This window comes from Solanum dulcamara, chromosome 5 (assembly GCF_947179165.1).
Source record: "Solanum dulcamara chromosome 5, daSolDulc1.2, whole genome shotgun sequence".
Classification (NCBI taxonomy): Eukaryota; Viridiplantae; Streptophyta; class Magnoliopsida; order Solanales; family Solanaceae; genus Solanum; species Solanum dulcamara.
This window is the reverse complement of record NC_077241.1, coordinates 70,993,920-71,011,848: the sequence shown is the minus strand read 5'-3', so window position 1 is coordinate 71,011,848 and position 17,929 is coordinate 70,993,920. Positions and strand designations below refer to the sequence as shown.

Sequence of the window (17,929 nt, the reverse complement as noted above, 5' to 3'; positions counted from 1 at the left end):
GTTAAAAGTTGTTTGATTGGTTTTGCAAAATCGGAATTAAAAAATAATGGCATAAATGAATCTTTTCTCAAACGATAATAACATATATGAGCCAAACTTTTAACCGATGATATAAATGAGTCTTTTTCTCAAGTTTAATGACATATTTGAGACTTTTTCCTTATTATTATTATTTTTAATTTAATGCCCTCTTGTAGTGGCGGTGGGTTTGGCTAACCCCTACTTTGTAAATTAATATCCAAAAACTGAATACATTCAAGAAGGGGAAATAAAACTTAACCTCCTCAAAAAACTTAACTAATACATTCAAGTAGGGGAAATAAAACCTAACCTCGTCAAAAAACTTAGGTTGACATGTCCATATCTTTACTGCTCAGGAAATTTATAATATTCCACGAGTAATCAAAGATGAGTGAGAGAATTCCTCTCCATGTAGCTTGATAGCACACTTGTTAGAATGTACGCTTTCACCAAACAGTTGGGATCAGGTCCTTTATTAGAAATTAGTGCAGAAAACTAAATAACAGAAATGTAAAATCAGATACAAGATTTTACGTGAAAACTCCTTGCTCAAGTGAGAAAAATCATGACATGTCCTACAGGATTTCAGCTCAAAACTTTACTAAATAATTGAGCCAAAGATTTAGATTACAAGCTCTTGCAATTTAGGAATTGCACTCACAATCCTTTCCCTCTCCTGTGTAACAACTTTGCTACACTCAGATTTGAAGCAATAACTCTATTGCTTGCTAAATCACTAGACTCCTAGCTGACTTAGACTTCAATGTATTCTCCATAACTAACTCTAGTTATTTAGACAAGATGAACAAAACCAAAATAGTGAAATGATCTAATTTCCTTTATAGATTAGGAAAAGACCTTACAAGATTAAGACCAAGAAATTACTACTCTAAAATAAGAACAAAGTGATTGATAACTCTATCAGGTTTTTGGTCTTTTTCAAGAGCAAATTTCAGATTTTTGAGATTATGAGCTTCATTGCAATTTTCTTTTCAATGATTCCAAAAAGCCAAGTGAGAAATGTTGTAAAGAATGTATATATAAATGACATACATTGTGTTGGACGAATTCTATTGGGTAGACAACTGTCCCTCAGGGACTCGATCGTGCACACACAGACCTGCAGACTTGGCATGATTTGTTTTATACTATTTGTCTGTTGTCATTATCAATCAAATGTCCTCAAAGGAATCAGGTCCCTTACCTGTTCCCTAAGTTTGTCAAAACATCAAAACCAACCAACATCGACCATTATCAACACTGAAAGTAACAAATAAAAATAATAGCGCTATCTATCCATTTCCCTCAGAAATAAAAATAATAGTTCTGTCTATTCATTTTCCTCAGAAATGGAATTGTTTTTTATTTGCCTTACCCTGAAGTTCACAAATTGGTACTGTTTATCCATAAGGCTCAATCCTATGGCTTGATTGGGCAATTCATGTAAAGTTTGATACAATTTAACCTTGTCTCTGCTAGAGCCAATATTAGCGAGGATATTCGCTACCCTGTTAGACTCTCTGTAGCAGTGTAAAATATTGAACTAATGCATATCGAATAAAACATCAAGCAACAAGTACAGAGAGAATGGATTTCACATAATAGATCTTAATAGTTGATTTGTTTCCAAAAGAAATTACAAAACTACATCCAATGGCAGGAGCATAACCTTTGTTGGAAACTCATAAACAAAGAACCTCAGAAAGCAAAAAAAAACCAGATCAAGACTAACCAATATACACATTTGGTATGTGAGCAATTTTGTGCCAGTCTTCTCCAATTCCCCTCTCACACCGCTTTGCCACTTCTGGACAACCAATAACTCTTAAACTTGTGAGGGCTGTTAGGTGCTGCAATGCCTGGGGTAAAAAGTTTAGCATGTTACAGTGTTCAACAAATAACTCAGTGAGTGAAGTTAAACCTTCCAGTCCTTCCTCGGGGAGACTCTCTAGTGCATAACAATAACGAATATTCAGACTTTTCAAATCATTGAGGCTAGCCAGGCTGGTAGGCAGCTCTTTGAGATTCTCTAAGTAAGAGACACTCAAGTATTTGAGATTTTCAAGGCTTTTGAACATCTCTTCTAGCAGTGAAGTCACTTTGTGGTTACTGAAAATCTTGAGGGATGTAAGAGTGCTAAGATTAGATATGGAGTTCAAACCTCTTGCATCTGCCTCCCCCCAAATTTCTAATTTCTTGACAGAAGAAAGGGTTGGAAAAACAAACATAGGGCAATCCGAAATCTTCATCTCGTCAAGCATGGGGAATTGCTCTTCTTCTTCCGTTCTCAGCAATCCTTTCAGATTACAAAAGCCACCAATATGAAGTTTTCTCAGGGATGGAAACCTTCCTTTTGGAGGGAATCCAGAATGAATAACATAATCCTCAACATACTCCACCTCCACAGACCCGTCTTGTAACTCTAGACTTTCTAGACAAGGCAGCTCACCAAAGGGTGGTAAGCGCGAGCAGTTTTCGCAACTGTTTATTAGAATAGAGACAACATTTATCAAAACTGAGTGATTCATCCAGTCTGGGAGACAGAATCCACTGAAGCCAATGATTTCTAAATATTTCAGATTGGGATGTGGTTTGAGGGCTTCAAGCACTTTAACTTCTGATTCATTTCTGTGTGGTCCTTCCCAACTCATGCTTAAAGAGTGCAGCTTTGCTTTTGCAGATAAATTGGCTTCTTTTGCCTCCGTATTGTTCTTCACTCTTTCAAGGCGGATGATTGAAATTGCACCACGGAGGTTTAAGTTTCGTAGTTCACCAAGTTGATAACCTTTCCTCTCGCCCACAAGAAAGTAACTTAGTGTCTTAAGGCATGTCAACAATCCTATTCTCGGTGGCATAGAAGTCAATGGACAGTGATCAAGTACAAGATTTTGGAGACTACCAAGCTTACTTGTTTGTTTTGGCAAGCAAGAAAGCGACTGATAATTATATAGATCAAGAGTCTGCAGATTTTGAAGCTTGCACAACCTCTTTGGAAGACTACAAATTTTATTGCCAGACAGGTCCAGGTATCTTAAATGTACTAGATCTCCAATGGAAGACGATAACTGTTTAAATTCTGAGTTACTTAGATTAAGCACTCTTAACGAGACAAATCTTTTAAAGAGCGAAGGAGAGTAAGAAGACACCACTTTGGAGAAACCAATGGACATCATATCTTTATAATCTTTTACAATGAGCATCATATCTTCATCATCTTTTACATTTATTTGGGGGACACTGCTGCTTGATGCACTTGCTGAAAACATAGATGTAGCCAAATCATGCATCTTGAAATAAGTTTCCATATATCTAGATGAACCTCTGTATTCTTACAGGCTCCGCCCCAAACACTATTTAACTAAGTCACTAAACAACAACTTGAAAACAAAGAAATTAAAAAACTCCACATTTCCATGGTCATAGTTAACAAGATTTTCAGAACCCAATTTCAGATCTATAATTTATTATTCAAAGGCAGCCCCAAATAAGTAAACATCCTACAAAAAAAGGGTAATGCTAAAACCAAGAAAAGAACAGAAAAGGGTATTTACAGGTAAATGTAACGCACCTTTGTTATAGTAGTAATAGTAGTTTGTTTTTGTGAATGCCAAATAAAGATTAGTTTATCTTATTGTTGTTTGGGATGCAAGAAAAACGAGGTAGAAAAGTGTCAAGTGATAAAGAAAGTGGGGATCGGAGAAAGTTGAGATGGGGTCACATTAGACAAGACAGAGGTGACGGCAATTATGGACGTATTATTGACTCTATATTAATTTAATATTTTAACGCTGTCTTAGTTTTTTACTCCTGACAGATATATATTTATTTAGTTCAAAATTAGTTGATCACTTTTTAATTTATAAATACAAATACATTTAATACATCAAAATTCATTGCTAATGGATAAAATAAACTGTTTTAACATCAAAATTACTATACTTAAAAAATCATACATAAAAGATACTTTTACTAATAAACTTCTTAATAAATTTTTTGGGAATTTTATAAATAAATGTGAACATTTAAAAAAAATTAATTATAAGGGTAATATTGAAAAATTTAATTAATGTTTTATTGATTTAGTAAAATTAACAACTAATATGATACAATTATTTTTAATATAATGATCAATTAATATGAAATGGAGGAAAACAGAGAGTATGCTTTTAATCCAACCATATTAACTATATATATATTCTAACTGATTCATTTTAACTAATTAAGAAAATGTATTACTTCCTCCTTTCCATTTTACGCAGCATCAATTGATTTTTTTGATCATATTTTATTGTAAGATTTTAATAAAATAACTTTGTTTTCAAAGTGGAAAATTATATTTGAAAATTATAATATGTTTGACCATGAATATAAATTAGAATTGTTTTAGATTTTCTGTGAGTAATTAATATAAATTCTTTAAAATTTTGAAATTTAACTTTAACTTGAATTTTTCAGAATTTTATCGTCACGATCCTAACACACTGTGATTGGTATCCACACTAACCTTCCGGTGGGAGAACCACTATTACAGCCCAACTAACAACAAGAGATGAGCAAATTAAAGTTGTGGAAACAAGTTTTAAATGATGAAATAAGACTGAGTTCCCATAAACTCAGAAAATCTAGTCAATCAACCCAATTATGCAGAAATCAACACCTAGGACTTGAAAGTTATTTTACCAAAACTCTAATGAAATAACAAGTCTAAAGAACGGGGGATGCAACCCCAAAATCATCAATAAGTGTTTGAAAGTCTAAGTCCTGAATGAAGGACCAAGATATAGAATAGCTCATAGTAGCCTGAAAGAACTGACTCACCCTTGAACTCGAACAGATCAAGGATCTTCTATGCAAGGTCTCTCAACAGCTGCCGAAAGATGCCCTATACTTAACAAAGACAGAACAAGTGCAATATCAGTACACAAAAACAAGGGTGTACTAGTAGAATCACGCGGCTAGCCAGTAAGTGAGACATGAACAAGTAACTACAACACAGTAAACTAATAAAATTAAGAGTATCTTACCTCTTATTATTTCATATCCAATACATAAGCATTCACAAAGATTAACAGTCCCAATTATCATGCAATTTCAAGGAAGGGTTTTCTCATGGAACCTACAAACACCTATTAGTGTGTCAAAACGTGACATTCGATCTAAGGTTGTCTCAAAACGTGACACCCGATCCAATTATGTGTCGGAACGTGACACCCGATTTAACCATACACAGCCAATCACAATTACAGCGAATAGTTCAACAATACTTTCTAGCAAGAACAAGTTCATTGCAAGCTAGAAACAATACATAGTCATTTTGCATGGTTCATTTCATCTTTCCCTAATCATATACATATATGCATACAGTGAAGCAATTTTCAAGCACATATAACATATATGGGAGGACAAAACCATCACCTACCTCGAAACCAAACTTTCGAAACCCTAAATGCTGGAGCTTTTCCTTTCCGAGTTCATTCGGCTTGTTCTTGATCTAAAAACAGTCACACATAATGCAAAGGATCAATAAAATGGACTAACTCACTTGAATTATAACAACATTACATCCCTTGGCCAAACCCATGATTCTAATGTCTAACTAGGGTTTTTTCCACCATTCATTTCAGGTCAAAATCCCCCCCCCCCCAATGATTACCAACCATGATTATAGGTTCTAGGAATCGAAATACGAATTATGGGAGTAATTATCTTACCTTTAGCACGAGAATTCGTGGAAAATCGATGGAAAAGTGCCCTGGGTCGCCTTTTAGCTCTTAAGAACAGTTTTTCTAGAAAAAAACCATTTGTGAGATTTATTTCTTCTTGGTGCCCAAATGCACGTTGCATGAACAACAACCAACAATCTTCTTGAGACAGATTTGACAATTCATATGATTGCAAAGTTCCCATAATTGATCCAACCTTTTCAAGACGAGTAGTGGTTAGAACAGAAGCACCACTTGCTCCAACCTTCAAGACTTCTCTTAAATTAGCCCACTTATCTGGTTCTTCATTCCAAACATCATCCAGAACAAGAAAGTATCTTTTTCCATTCAACAAATCCTGAAGCTTCTTTTGAAATGGAGCCAAGTCCATGTCACCAAGTAGTGGCCTTCCTTCAATAGATTCTACAATTGCCTTTATCAACTTCTTCACATCAAAATCTTCCGAGACACAAATCCATATTTTGGGATGGAAATGCTCAGTTACTCTCTGATCATTGAAGACCATTTGGGCAAGAGTCGTCTTTCCTAGCTCCCCCATTCCAAGTATTGGGAGGACTGAAAGTTCTTGGGCATCACTAATATTGTTTATCAGGATTTTCACTATCTCATCTTCCTCTTTGTCCCTTCCATAAACTTGTGATTCAGTTAAAACAAAACCTGTTCCAAGCAATGTCCACACGAGAATATTGTTATACTCAAGCTCGGTAGGAATCAGCGAAAAACAGAGAAGATTTTTGCACTATAAAGAGACAAGGCTAAGCTTGATGAGCAGCAGACATGAGAATGGGAGAGTTGAAGAACATGATTCAGAAAATATATATTTGAAGTTTTCTCCATTTTTTCTACAATTATTTTCAAAGTGAAAAATGCTTTGAGAAAACGACATTCAAGTTAAGTACAGTATAAAACAACTCAGGCTTCTTTTGTATCCTATGAGTAATTTATGGATTTTTCTGAGCCCAATAAATTAGATGGAAGTGGTAGAATTAAGAATCTGAATTTGGATCCACCTCTGTTTAGACTTGAGACAAACATTTAGATTAGAGAAAATCTTTGGAACTTCCCCTCTGCCCAAAAATATTCATGAATTTGATAATCGTCAAAAAAAGAATATGATATAAACTAATTAAATTGTTTTAATACTAATTTGTGTAAAACTTATTTAAGATAGCAACCTGTTTCCCGTGTAGCAGTTTGTCCCTCTATAATCTTTTCTTGCAAATGAAAATCCCTTCTTTCCTTAGCAATTGCATCTAGTTTCTCCATCATCTCTTTCATCCTTTTCCCAATCTTGTGACGGAAAGCGATAGCCTTTGGATGACGACGTCCTAGCCGATACTGCTTGAGTCTTGCTGCCTCATATTTACATTCATCCAATATGTCGTCAACTTTATACGCAGCAGCATTGAGTTTCTGTAACCAGTTTTTAATTGCCTGGTCCTTGAGTTGCTGCTTCTGAGCATCTTCAAGCACCGCTTGGATTGTAGAAAACCTGCTCGAAAGATTTTCAAACTCATTTTCAAAACCGAAAGTAATCATTTACAATTTATTAAATATAAATTTGTAGAATGGTTCAATTTATATTAAAATTGGGTCAATTATTTAAGCCCAATAAATGTGGATTTAATTAAAAACCTAAATCCATTGATTTGGGCTATAAAGATGACTCCACTTTGTTAAACTCAATATCATCTCATCCTAGAGGCCCATTTTCATGCCACGTGTCAAAGTTAAGTGTCAATTCAAGTCAAATTAAATAAACCACTAAAATCATGCCACATGTAAAAATTAGGTGGCAATCCAAGTCAAATTAAATAAACCACTAAAATTATGCCACATGTCAAAATTAGGTGGCAATCCAAGTCAAATTAAATAAGCCACTAAAATCATGCCACATGTCAAAGTTATGTGGCAATCTAAGTCAAATTAAATGAGTCACTAGAATAATGCCACGTGTCTGTGTGACATGTTCTGACCAATCAAATTAAAACTCTTCAACAAAGAAATCTGATTGGTCAGTTCAAACCAACCAATCAAATCACACCATCATACCACTCCCTACAACTATAAATATGGGTCCTCATTATTCTGAGAGGGAGGTTTTTTGAAGAACAAGAAGCAAGAAGAGAGCTCGTGGATCAAATGCCGCAAATTCTCTACAAAGCTACAAAGTTCAAGCAATCAAATTCAAGCTCAAGTTCAAGATCAAGAACGAAGATAAATATCAAAAAGTTCGAGATCAAGTTACTTGTTCATATTTATCGTTCGTCATAACCATACAAGTGTTCGTGACAAATAATTCAAATCCAAATTCGAAGACGAAGATTCAAGATCAAGCTATTCAAGCCTTTGACTCTAAATCAAATTCAAATTCAAGTTCAACGTGTTTCATATTATTTGAAGAATCAGAGGATTATTATAGAGATTGTAACCGCATTACATTTTGAAATCAAATATTACACTTTGTTACTCCAATTTTCCGGTCTTGATTATTTATTTTTCTCAGCTCGAAAATTTGTTGTTTACAAATTTTGGCACGCCCAGTGGGACCATCTCTACCTCTCATCTCTTCACATCGATCATCAAACTTCAAGAACACTTAAATGACATCTAAGAAGTTTGACTCCAGGACTATTATTGCTAAGGCTACTGATTTCAAGTTTTCCTCTGAGGTGGAGAACATATTGGATGCTACTATGGGAAGTTTGGGACCCATCACTAGGAACAGAGCAAACTTGCTAGGACAACAAACACTTCAAGTGCCGTCCGCATCAGTTCCTATTTTTGGTCTTCCATCTTCAAAGGGGCAAGATTCTTTCCGAATGAATTGGAAGAAGGAGAGAATATAGCTGATATTGTTGAAAAGACGTTGGCTCGACTTAGTCATTTTAACACGAGGAATTGCACTATTCAAGATGAAGATGATGTCTTGATCACTAGATATGCCTCAGTCACTCCACGTAACTTATTTCAGACAGATTTTAGTTTGAGGGAAAATCCATGCTTTGCTCCATCATCCATAACGGCCATCCAAGCGATGATGACTAACACCTCAACTGTTGAAGAACAACTGGTGAGTTTGACGAAGGCAATTGAAGGTCTAACAAAATATGTGCAAGATCAGGATAATCGAATTGTCAAGTTGACGGACAGAGTTGAGAATGTTATGGAGGGAGACTCAAGTCATGCACCTGGAAAACGTCCGATGATACAAGAAAAGGGAGATTCAGTTACAAAGCAAATAAATGTGGGTGATAAGCTGCAAGTATCTGCTGAAGGAGGAATTCCCATTCATCAACTGAAGGACTTCATTATGGGAACTATCAAAGATAAGTATGACGTGTCTTCAAAGTCATCATTCACGTATGCAAAGCCATACACTTCAAGAATCGATGTTTTGAAGATGCCTGCAGGTTATCAACCTCCAAAATTGCAATAATTTGATGGAAAGGGAAATCCAAAACAACACATTGCCCATTTTGTTGAAACCTGCAATAACGCTGGAACATATGGAGATTATCTGGTCAAGCAATTTGTGCTCTCCTTACAAGGAAATGCCTTTGACTGGTATACAGATCTCGAGGCAGGCTCTATTGTTAGTTGGGAACAACTTGAGCATGAATTTCTTAATCGCTTCTATAGCACAAGATGTACTGTGAGCATGGTTGAACTCACAAATACACGTCAATGGGAAGATGAACCCGTCATTGAGTTCATCAACCGATGGAGAAATGCAAGCCTCAATTATAAGGATAGGCTTAGTGAAACTTCCGAAATAGAAATGTGTATTCAAGGAATGTATTGGGGACTTCGTTGTATCCTACAGGGTATTAAACCCAAATCATTTGAGGAACTAGCCACACGTGCTCATGATATGGAGTTGATCATGTCTGCAAGCGGGATTGAAGGACCAATTATTTATGGGCCTCGCAAGGGAAAAGACAAAATGGAGGTAAAGAAAGGGGGAAAATCGGCATCTAAGTTTGGAAACAAGGAGTCGATGAGTGTTAATGCCGTACCTTTAAAAGTGGCTACAAATCTAAGCAAGAATCAAAGGGTGAAGACCACAACTTTTCAGAATAACGCTGGTAGAAAGCTGACTTTGAAGGAAATGCAGGCAAAAGAGTATCCTTTCTTGGACTCAGATGTTCCAGCAATTTTCGAAGAGCTTTTGGCGTTAAAACTCTTTGAGCTACCTGAAATAAAGCGTCCAGATGAGGCTGGGAGGACTAATGATCCAAATTACTGCAATTATCACCGTTTGATGGGCCATCCTATTGAAAAGTGTTTTATCTTTAAGGAAAAGATTATGGACTTGGCCCGTGAAGGAAAGATATTGCTTGAAGATGAGAAGGAGAGTTCAAATCAAGTCTCTGTCACTTTTGGTTCACTCGACCCCATAGTTCTTTGCAACTTTGTCGAAATACATGATAGTGGTGATGACCTAGCCACATCACCATCAAAGATGATTAAATTTGGTGACTTCAAACCAATAGATGTTAACGTATCATCGCTTATTCCTTTGATGAATGAAGTAATATGGGAAGATAAACCTCTAGAGGAAAACCAATCTTCCGGTGCTTATACTGATGATGAAAGATGGATTTTAGTGATACGACGAAGACATCGTAAAATGAGCTTGCAAAGAGAACCAAATAAGCAAGTGACTAGAGCGAAGATGAGAGCAAAGTGGTGCCATCCACCTACCCCTAAAACTCAAAGGGTAAAGAAGAATGTGAAGAAGTCAAGAGTCGAGGGAAATTACTATCAAAAGCAACGTCCTCCGGTGACATTAGAGGAATTCTTGCCAAGTTGGTTTCGTGAAAAGATTTCTCATCGTGACACCAAGGCCTCGTGTTGTAACATTGATAGAGAAGAGACGATGGCAGAAAGCTCATCACCATCATTACCTCCATTACATGAAGGCCCTATAAAGCCTCACTCTGAAGAAGTGGACACTTGTGATGCGAAGTTTACATTCACTAATGATGATCTTTTATTGGGTGAAGTGTTGCATAATCATCCTTTATATATAGTAGGTTTTGTGCGTGGACATAAAGTAAATAGGATCATGGTGGATGATGGATCTGGGGTCAATATTCTCCCTATTCGTACTGTGAAAGAACTTGGAATACCGATAAATGAACTGTCTGAAAGTCGTCTGATGATTGAAGGTTTTAACCAAGGGGGGCAGAGAGCCATTGGTGCCGTCAAATTAGATATAACGATGGGGGATATGCGTTCGAGTGCATGGATGCATGTTATTGACTCAAAGACCTCGTATAACATCTTGTTAGGAAGACCATGGATACATAAGAACAAAGTAGTACCGTCCACCTACCATCAATGTTTCAAATACTTTGAAGATGGGGTTCAAAAGAAGGTAGTTGTTGATAATGGACCTTTCATCGAGACGGAAGTGCACTTTGTTGATGCAAAATTCTACTTAAAGAATTATGTTTCAAAAGAAGTTAAAGTTGATAACGTGATACCTGCTGATATCACAAAAAGGGTTGATGTAGCACCTGCTAATGCGAGGGTCATGATTGAAAAGGATAAAACGCTTTCAGATATGAGTAAAGTACCTAAGATAAGTGAGGCATCTTCAAGTAAGAGAATGATTCCTGTTTCTCACTATGTCCCAAAGACAAACAAAGTCAAGATCCCACCCTCTGAGTTGCAGAGTAGTAAGTTGACATTCCCTATCAAGCAAATTGATGCGATCAAATCACCTTCAAAAATGATACAAGAATTTGTCAGACCATCGAATCATGATTCATATGAATCACTCCCTAAAAATTGTAAAAATGAGGGTTTTGACCCGAATGCATATAAGTTGTTGGTGAAAGTAGGATACAATCCCAATGAAGCTTCTAAAGTAGGGAAGCTTCCAAATGAAGTTATTGAAAGGGAAAATCATGGCCTAAATCCAACTCAAAGGATGATGATAGAGAAAGGGTATGATGTCAAGCAATCGCGCGAAGGCCTGGGTTACAAACAACCGTCACCAATCCGAATCTCTATAAAAAGGATGAGCATCAACTATATTACCCATGTGGAAGAATCGATGATGTTCAACAAAAAGCCTTCTGTGTTTGATCGACTTAGTGGCATGACTCCTAAGATTTCTGCATCTGATCGACTAATAGAATCAACTCCAAAAATTTCAGTATTTGATCGATTGGGACCAATGAAGAAGAAATACAAGCACCAAGGAGATTATAGAACAGTGGAAGAACGGGTATATGCCCGGGAGCATAATTCACCCAAGAATTGGCCCAGTTTGATCCCTTCTAGAATGAGGCGAGAAACAAAACTTGTAGTTTCATGTGGAGATGTTCTGAGAGCAAAAACTCATACCATAGTTTATACTAGGAAGCGAGATGAAGATGAAGAAAGTGTGGGATCATCAAATCACATCACAATTTGTGACGAAGAAAGTACTCCACTATATGCAAAAATTGATGATGGGTTTATTGATATTCATGCATGCCATCACATATCTTTTAATGATGGTGATCCTCAAGAAGATGAGGATGCTGACGATGCGCCACCTAAACTCGAAGAAGGGATAAAGAATATTGTTGATACATTGAAGGAAGTAAATATTGGAGTTGATGATGATATAAGGCCTATATATGTGAGTGTTTCGCTGGATGACGATGAAGAGAAGAAATATATTGAGCTGCTTATGGAATTTAGAGATGTATTTGCTTGGAGTTACAAAGAGATGCCAGGGTTAGACCCTAAAGTTGCAGTTCATCATCTTGCTGTAAAATGAGGTACTCGTCTTGTTAAACAAGCGCAACGTTACTTTAGACCTGAATTGGTTCCTTTGATCGAAACTGAGGTTAACAAGCTCATTGAAGCAGGTTTTATTCGTGAAGTCAAATATCCTACATGGATTTCAAGCATTGTACCTGTAAGAAAGAAGAATGGCCAAATACGAGTTTGTGTTGACTTTAGAGACCTTAATAATGCATGCCCTAAGGATGAATTTCCTCTTCTAATCCCTGAGCTTATGATTGATGCTACAACTGGATACGAGGCAATGTTCTTCATGGATGGTTCATCTGGATACAATCAAATTCGCATGGCACCAAAGGATAAAGAACTTACTGCATTTCGCTCTCCTAAAGGTATATATTGCTACAAAGTGATGCCTTTTGGTTTAAAAAATGCTGGAGCCACTTATCAACGAGCCATGCAGAATATTTTTGATGACATGCTTCATAAAAATGTTGAGTGTTATATCGATGACTTAGTAGTAAAATCAAAGAAGAGTGATGACCACTTAAAAGATTTGAGAGTGGTGTTTGAACAGCTTCGAAGATACCAACTCATAATGAATCCTTTAAAATGTGCCTTTGGAGTTACTTCGGAAAAGTTTCTCAGTTTTATTGTTCGACATCGAGGAATCGAGATTGATCAAGATAAGATAGATGCTATTTTGAAGATGCCTGAGCTAAAAAATATTCATGAGTTGAAAAGCTTACAAGGAAAATTAGCATATCTTAGGAGGTTTATCTCAAATCTGGCTGGGAGATGTCAACCATTTAGTCGCCTTATGAAGAAAGATGTTCCTTTTGAATGGGACCAAGCTTGTACCAATGCTTTTGAGAACATAAAGTCTTATCTGATGAAACCTCCAGTACTTGTAGCTCCTATACTTGGAAAACCATTGATTTTATACATTGCAGCACAAGAAAGGTCAGTAGGAGCACTTTTCGCACAAGAAAATGATGAAGGGAAAGAAAATGCCCTATATTACTTGAGTAGGATGATGACACAAAACGAGATCAAGTATTCACCTATTGAGAAGTTATGTCTGGCACTCATGTTCTCAATTCAGAAGATGAAGCATTACTTCCAGGCCCATATTGTACAACTTGTCTCTAAAGCGAATCATATCAAGTTTGTCATGTCCAAGCCTGTCTTAAGTGATAGGCTAGCAAGGTGGTACCTCCAGTTTCAACAATTTGAGATTGTGTATATATCTTAGAAGGCAGTAAAAGGACAAGTGCTAGCAGCTTTCTTGGCCAATCATCCAATTCCGAATGATTGGGAGTTATCTGATGAATTACCTGATGAAGACGCAATGCTAGTGGAAATTCAGCCACCTTGGAAGATGTATTTTGATGGTGCTGCACATCGTGAAGGGGCCGGTGCTAGAGTGGTATTTGTCACTTCCCATGGAGAAGTTTTGCCATACTCCTTCACTCTAACACAAAACTGCTCCAATAATGTTGCTGAATATCAAGCACTCTTACTTGGGCTTGAGATGACCATTGATATGAAACAATTGCAACTACAAGTTTTTAGGAATTCCAAGTTGGTGATCAATCAAGTCTTGGGTAATTATGAAGTAAAGAAGCCTGAGTTAATCCCATACTGTAATTACGCTCAAAAGATGATAGGGTGGCTTGGAGAGGTGACTATTCAACATGTCCCAAGAAAGGAAAATAAAAAGGCTGATGCATTGGCAGCTTTAGCTTCTGCATTGGTATCTCCTGATGAAATACAAGTTGTGGTTTGCCAAAGATGGATAACTCCGCCTCCAAATAAGCATGAAAAAGAATTTCGACAAGTTATCGCCACTTCGGAAGCTAAAATTGACGATTGGCGACAACCAATAATAGATTATTTGTGTTATGGAATATTGCCAGAAAACCTTCGAAGAAAAACAGAAATACAACGACGAGCCCCTCGTTATTTTTATTATAAAAATACACTTTACAGGCGGTCGTTCGATGGAGTTCTGTTACGATGTTTGGGGGCAGATGAATCTATTCAAGCTATGCAAGAAGCGCATTCTGGAGTATGTGGAGCGCATCAGTCTGGACCAAAACTTCATTTTCACATAAAAAAGATGGGATATTACTGGCAAATCATGGCGAAAGATTGCTTGGATTACGTCCGAAGATGTAAAGCTTGCCAATTCCATGCGAATTTTATACATCAACCCCCAGAAGTATTGCACCCAACTATTGCCTCATGGCCATTTGAAGCTTGGGGTTTGGATGTTGTTGGACCATTGCCTAAGTCCTCTGGTGGACATCTGTACATCCTGGCTGCAACTGACTACTTCTCAAAATGGGCAGAAGCTGTTTCTCTTAGAGAAGTAAAGAAAGAGAATGTCGCCAACTTCATTCGAGTTAATATTATCTACCGTTTTGGTATTCCTCGATACATATTGACAGATAATGGCAAGCCATTTGATAACAAGTTAATGACGAAGATATGTGATCTTTTTGGCTTCATGCAACACAATTCCTCTATGTATTATGTGACTGCTAATGGTCTCGCTGAAGCATTTAACAGACACTCTGCAACTTGTTGAAAAAAGTTGTTTCCAAGTCTAAGAGAGATTGACATGAAAAAATGGAAGAGGCTTTTTGGGCATATAGGACTACGTATCGCACGCCAACACAAGCGACTCCATACTCTATTGTTTATGGAGTTGAAGCAGTTCTTCCACTTGAACGTTAAATCCCGTCATTGCGCCTTGCCATTCAAGAAGGGCTCACTGATGAAGAAAATGCTCGGTTGCGCCTTGAAGAATTGGAGGCTCTTGATGAAAAAAGACTAGAGGCCCAACAAAGTCTGCAATGTTATCAAGCTTGTCTAGCTCGATCTTTTAATAAGAAGGTTCGTCTTAGATACTTCCAAGTGGGTGATCAAGTTCTTGTTGTAAGAAGGCCCATTATTATTTCTCGTCGGTCTGGAAGCAAGTTCTCCGCTAAATGGGATGGACCATATGTGGTACAAGAAGTATACTCAAGTGGCTCTTACAAACTGGTTGACTCAGAAGGATTGCGCATTGGCCCCATTAACGAAAAGTTCATAAAGAGATACTATCCTTGAAGAAAAGAAACTCACTCCTTAAGGTACGAGTATAAACTGCATGTTACTCCTGGCCCGCAAGAGTATAAACTGTGCAGGCACCCCATAAAAAAAATGTCCGCTAGGTTGAAAATCTCGAAAGAGGCGGCCTAGGCAAAAGTGAGGACCAAAAAAAAACATCATTCTCTCAGAACTACGTTATGACTTGATCCTCTTCACTGAGGTACGTAGGCGCTTAGAATTACATTCTGAGTTCAGTCGCATGAGTATCCAAAGAACTCATAGTCTCTCTTGACCCTCTCCACCATAATTCATGAGTTACATCCTAAATTTTAGTCTCATAAGTTCAAAAGAAATGGAGCACACTGTTATTTGAGCATCACAATGTTCTTGTATATTGTCATATATGACATGTGAATTAAAGAGGGCCAATCAAGACAGAATTTGAATTGACTTCAAAAAAATATTCGTACAAATCCATAAAGCTATTAGCTGTGATTATTGTACATGTTATAGTTTTTTGGATTCTCTACGCTAAGATACGAATATTTTCTTCATGCGAATGTGAATCTATCAGCTTTTCTGTATGTGAAATTCATTTTTGAAGTTTGCTTAGAACTATCTTGCCAGACTTAAACTATAAATTTTGGATATATTAAGAAGTTTGGTTTCTGATAAATTGAACCTCTCCTGGATTTGGTGCTCTCATACAATGATATATCTCTTGTACTATCGAAACACAAAATGTATCGCAACTCTGAAGAAGAGGAAGTCAAGTCTCTAAGGTAAACCATGATTCAATCTGTAAAAAAAAAAGTGTTAGCGCTTAAATTGGTAATTCAATAATCATGGTAATGAATCTCAATAATGAACTATTATATTCTTTGAGCAAAACCTATGTCTGACTCAGACGGTGTAAAGTCTTTGCCACAAATCATGTAAAGTCTTTGCCTTAGACAGTGTAAAGTCTTTAGCTCGGACTATGGAATGCCTTTTCTTTGCCACAAATCATGTAAAGTCTTTGCCTCAGACGGTGTAAAGTCTTTAGCTTGGACTATGGAATGCCTCTGACTCAGACGGTGTAAAGTCTTTGCCACAAATCATGTAAAGTCTTTGCCTTAGACGGTGTAAAGTCTTTAGCTTGAACTATGTAATGCCTCTGACTCAGACGGTGTAAAGTCTTTGCCACAAATCATGTAAAGTCTTTGCCTTAGACGGTGTAAAGTCTTTAGCTCAGACTATGGAATGTCTTTTCTTTGCCACAAATCATGTAAAGTCTTTGCCTCAGATGGTGTAAAGTCTTTAGCTCGGACTATGAAATGCCTCTGACTCAGATGGTGTAAAGTCTTTGCCATAAATCATGTAAAGTCTTTAGCTTTGACTATGGAGTGTCTCTGACTCAGATGGTGTAAAGTCTTTGCCACAAATCATGTAAAGTCTTTGCCTTAGATGGTGTAAAGTCTTTAGCTCGGACTATGGAATGCCTCTGACTCAGACAGTGTAAAGTCTTTGCCACAAATCATGTAAAGTCTTTGCCTTAGACGGTGTAAAGTCTTTAGCTCGGACCATGAAATGCCTTTTCTTTGTCACAAATCATGTGAAGTCTTTGCTTTAGACGGTGTAAAGTCTTTAGCTTGGACTATGGAATGCTTTTGACTCAGACGGTGTAAAGTCTTTGCCACAAATCATGTAAAGTCTTTGCCTTAGACGGTGTAAAGTCTTTAGTTCGGACTATGGAATGCCTTTTCTTTGCCACAAATCATGTAAAGTCTTTACCTCAGACGGTGTAAAGTCTTTAGCTTGGACTATGGAATGTCTCTGACTCAGACGGTGTAAAGTCTTTGCTACAAATCATGTAAAGTCTTTGCCTTAAACGGTGTAAAGTCTTTAGCTCGGACTATGGATTGCCTTTTCCTTGCCACAAATTATGTAAAGTCTTTGTCTCAGACGGTGTAAAGTCTTTGACTTGGACCAATAGAATAAAAGTTTATTGCATATGAAGTAATATTTTCATTTGAAAAAATAATAATAATAAAATATATATATATATATATATATATATATGTATTAAAAAAATGTACCTCATATGTTGATGAACTCAAGAGGATATGTAAAAAGGAGTATCAAAACTGTCAATACCAATGATGAAAATAAATAGAAAGAGATAGTCTATTTATAGACAAATAGTGATGGTGAGAGAGTCCTTCTTCTAAAGTAATTGTAATTACTTTTTGGTAGAACTCTAGTAAAATGATACAAATTTATTCTCTTCAAATCCTAATTGGATGTGAAATTATGAAAATTTGGGTTATCCATATTCTAAAAGGAGTGTGTCCTTTCAG

The 17,929-nt window shown here is 36.7% G+C and overlaps 2 protein-coding genes across 4 annotated transcripts; both read right to left on the bottom strand.

Moving 5' to 3' along the window:
- Positions 1–1,653: 1,653 nt before the first annotated feature.
- On the bottom strand, positions 1,654–4,908 carry LOC129889579 (putative disease resistance protein RGA3). Of its 3 annotated transcripts, none has more exons than XM_055964947.1 (2): positions 4,840–4,908; positions 1,654–3,277 (listed from the first exon to the last, which is right to left on the bottom strand). In XM_055964947.1, the coding sequence occupies exon 2, from the start codon at positions 3,222–3,224 to the stop codon at positions 1,749–1,751; it is 1,476 nt and encodes a 491-aa protein (XP_055820922.1). In that variant the 5' UTR covers positions 3,225–3,277; positions 4,840–4,908; the 3' UTR covers positions 1,654–1,748. The 3 variants fall into 3 exon arrangements, with proteins under 3 accessions (XP_055820922.1, XP_055820923.1, XP_055820921.1); XM_055964948.1 differs by lacking the exon at positions 4,840–4,908 and adding an exon at positions 3,590–3,827; XM_055964946.1 differs by lacking the exon at positions 4,840–4,908 and having other exon boundaries at positions 1,654–3,827.
- On the bottom strand, positions 4,820–7,283 carry LOC129889580 (disease resistance protein RGA2). Its single transcript, XM_055964949.1, has 4 exons — positions 6,920–7,283; positions 5,733–6,401; positions 5,441–5,512; positions 4,820–4,903 (listed from the first exon to the last, which is right to left on the bottom strand). Exons 1-3 carry the CDS (start codon positions 7,281–7,283, stop codon positions 5,493–5,495), a joined length of 1,053 nt encoding a protein of 350 aa, XP_055820924.1. The 3' UTR covers positions 4,820–4,903; positions 5,441–5,492.
- Between the last annotated feature and the right edge of the window lie 10,646 nt (positions 7,284–17,929).

Excerpts from the sequence above, each read along its gene's own strand:
- LOC129889579 (XM_055964946.1), bottom strand. The coding sequence starts at position 3,326 with ATGGAAACTTATTTCAAGATGCATGATTTGGCTACATCTATGTTTTCA.
- LOC129889580 (XM_055964949.1), bottom strand. The coding sequence starts at position 7,283 with ATGATTACTTTCGGTTTTGAAAATGAGTTTGAAAATCTTTCGAGCAGG. Across the intron at positions 6,402-6,919 it reads AACTGCTACACGGGAAACAG|GTTTTGTTTTAACTGAATCA; the intron begins GTTGCTATCTTA and ends TGCTTGGAACAG. Across the intron at positions 5,513-5,732 it reads CACGAATTCTCGTGCTAAAG|ATCAAGAACAAGCCGAATGA; the intron begins GTAAGATAATTA and ends GACTGTTTTTAG.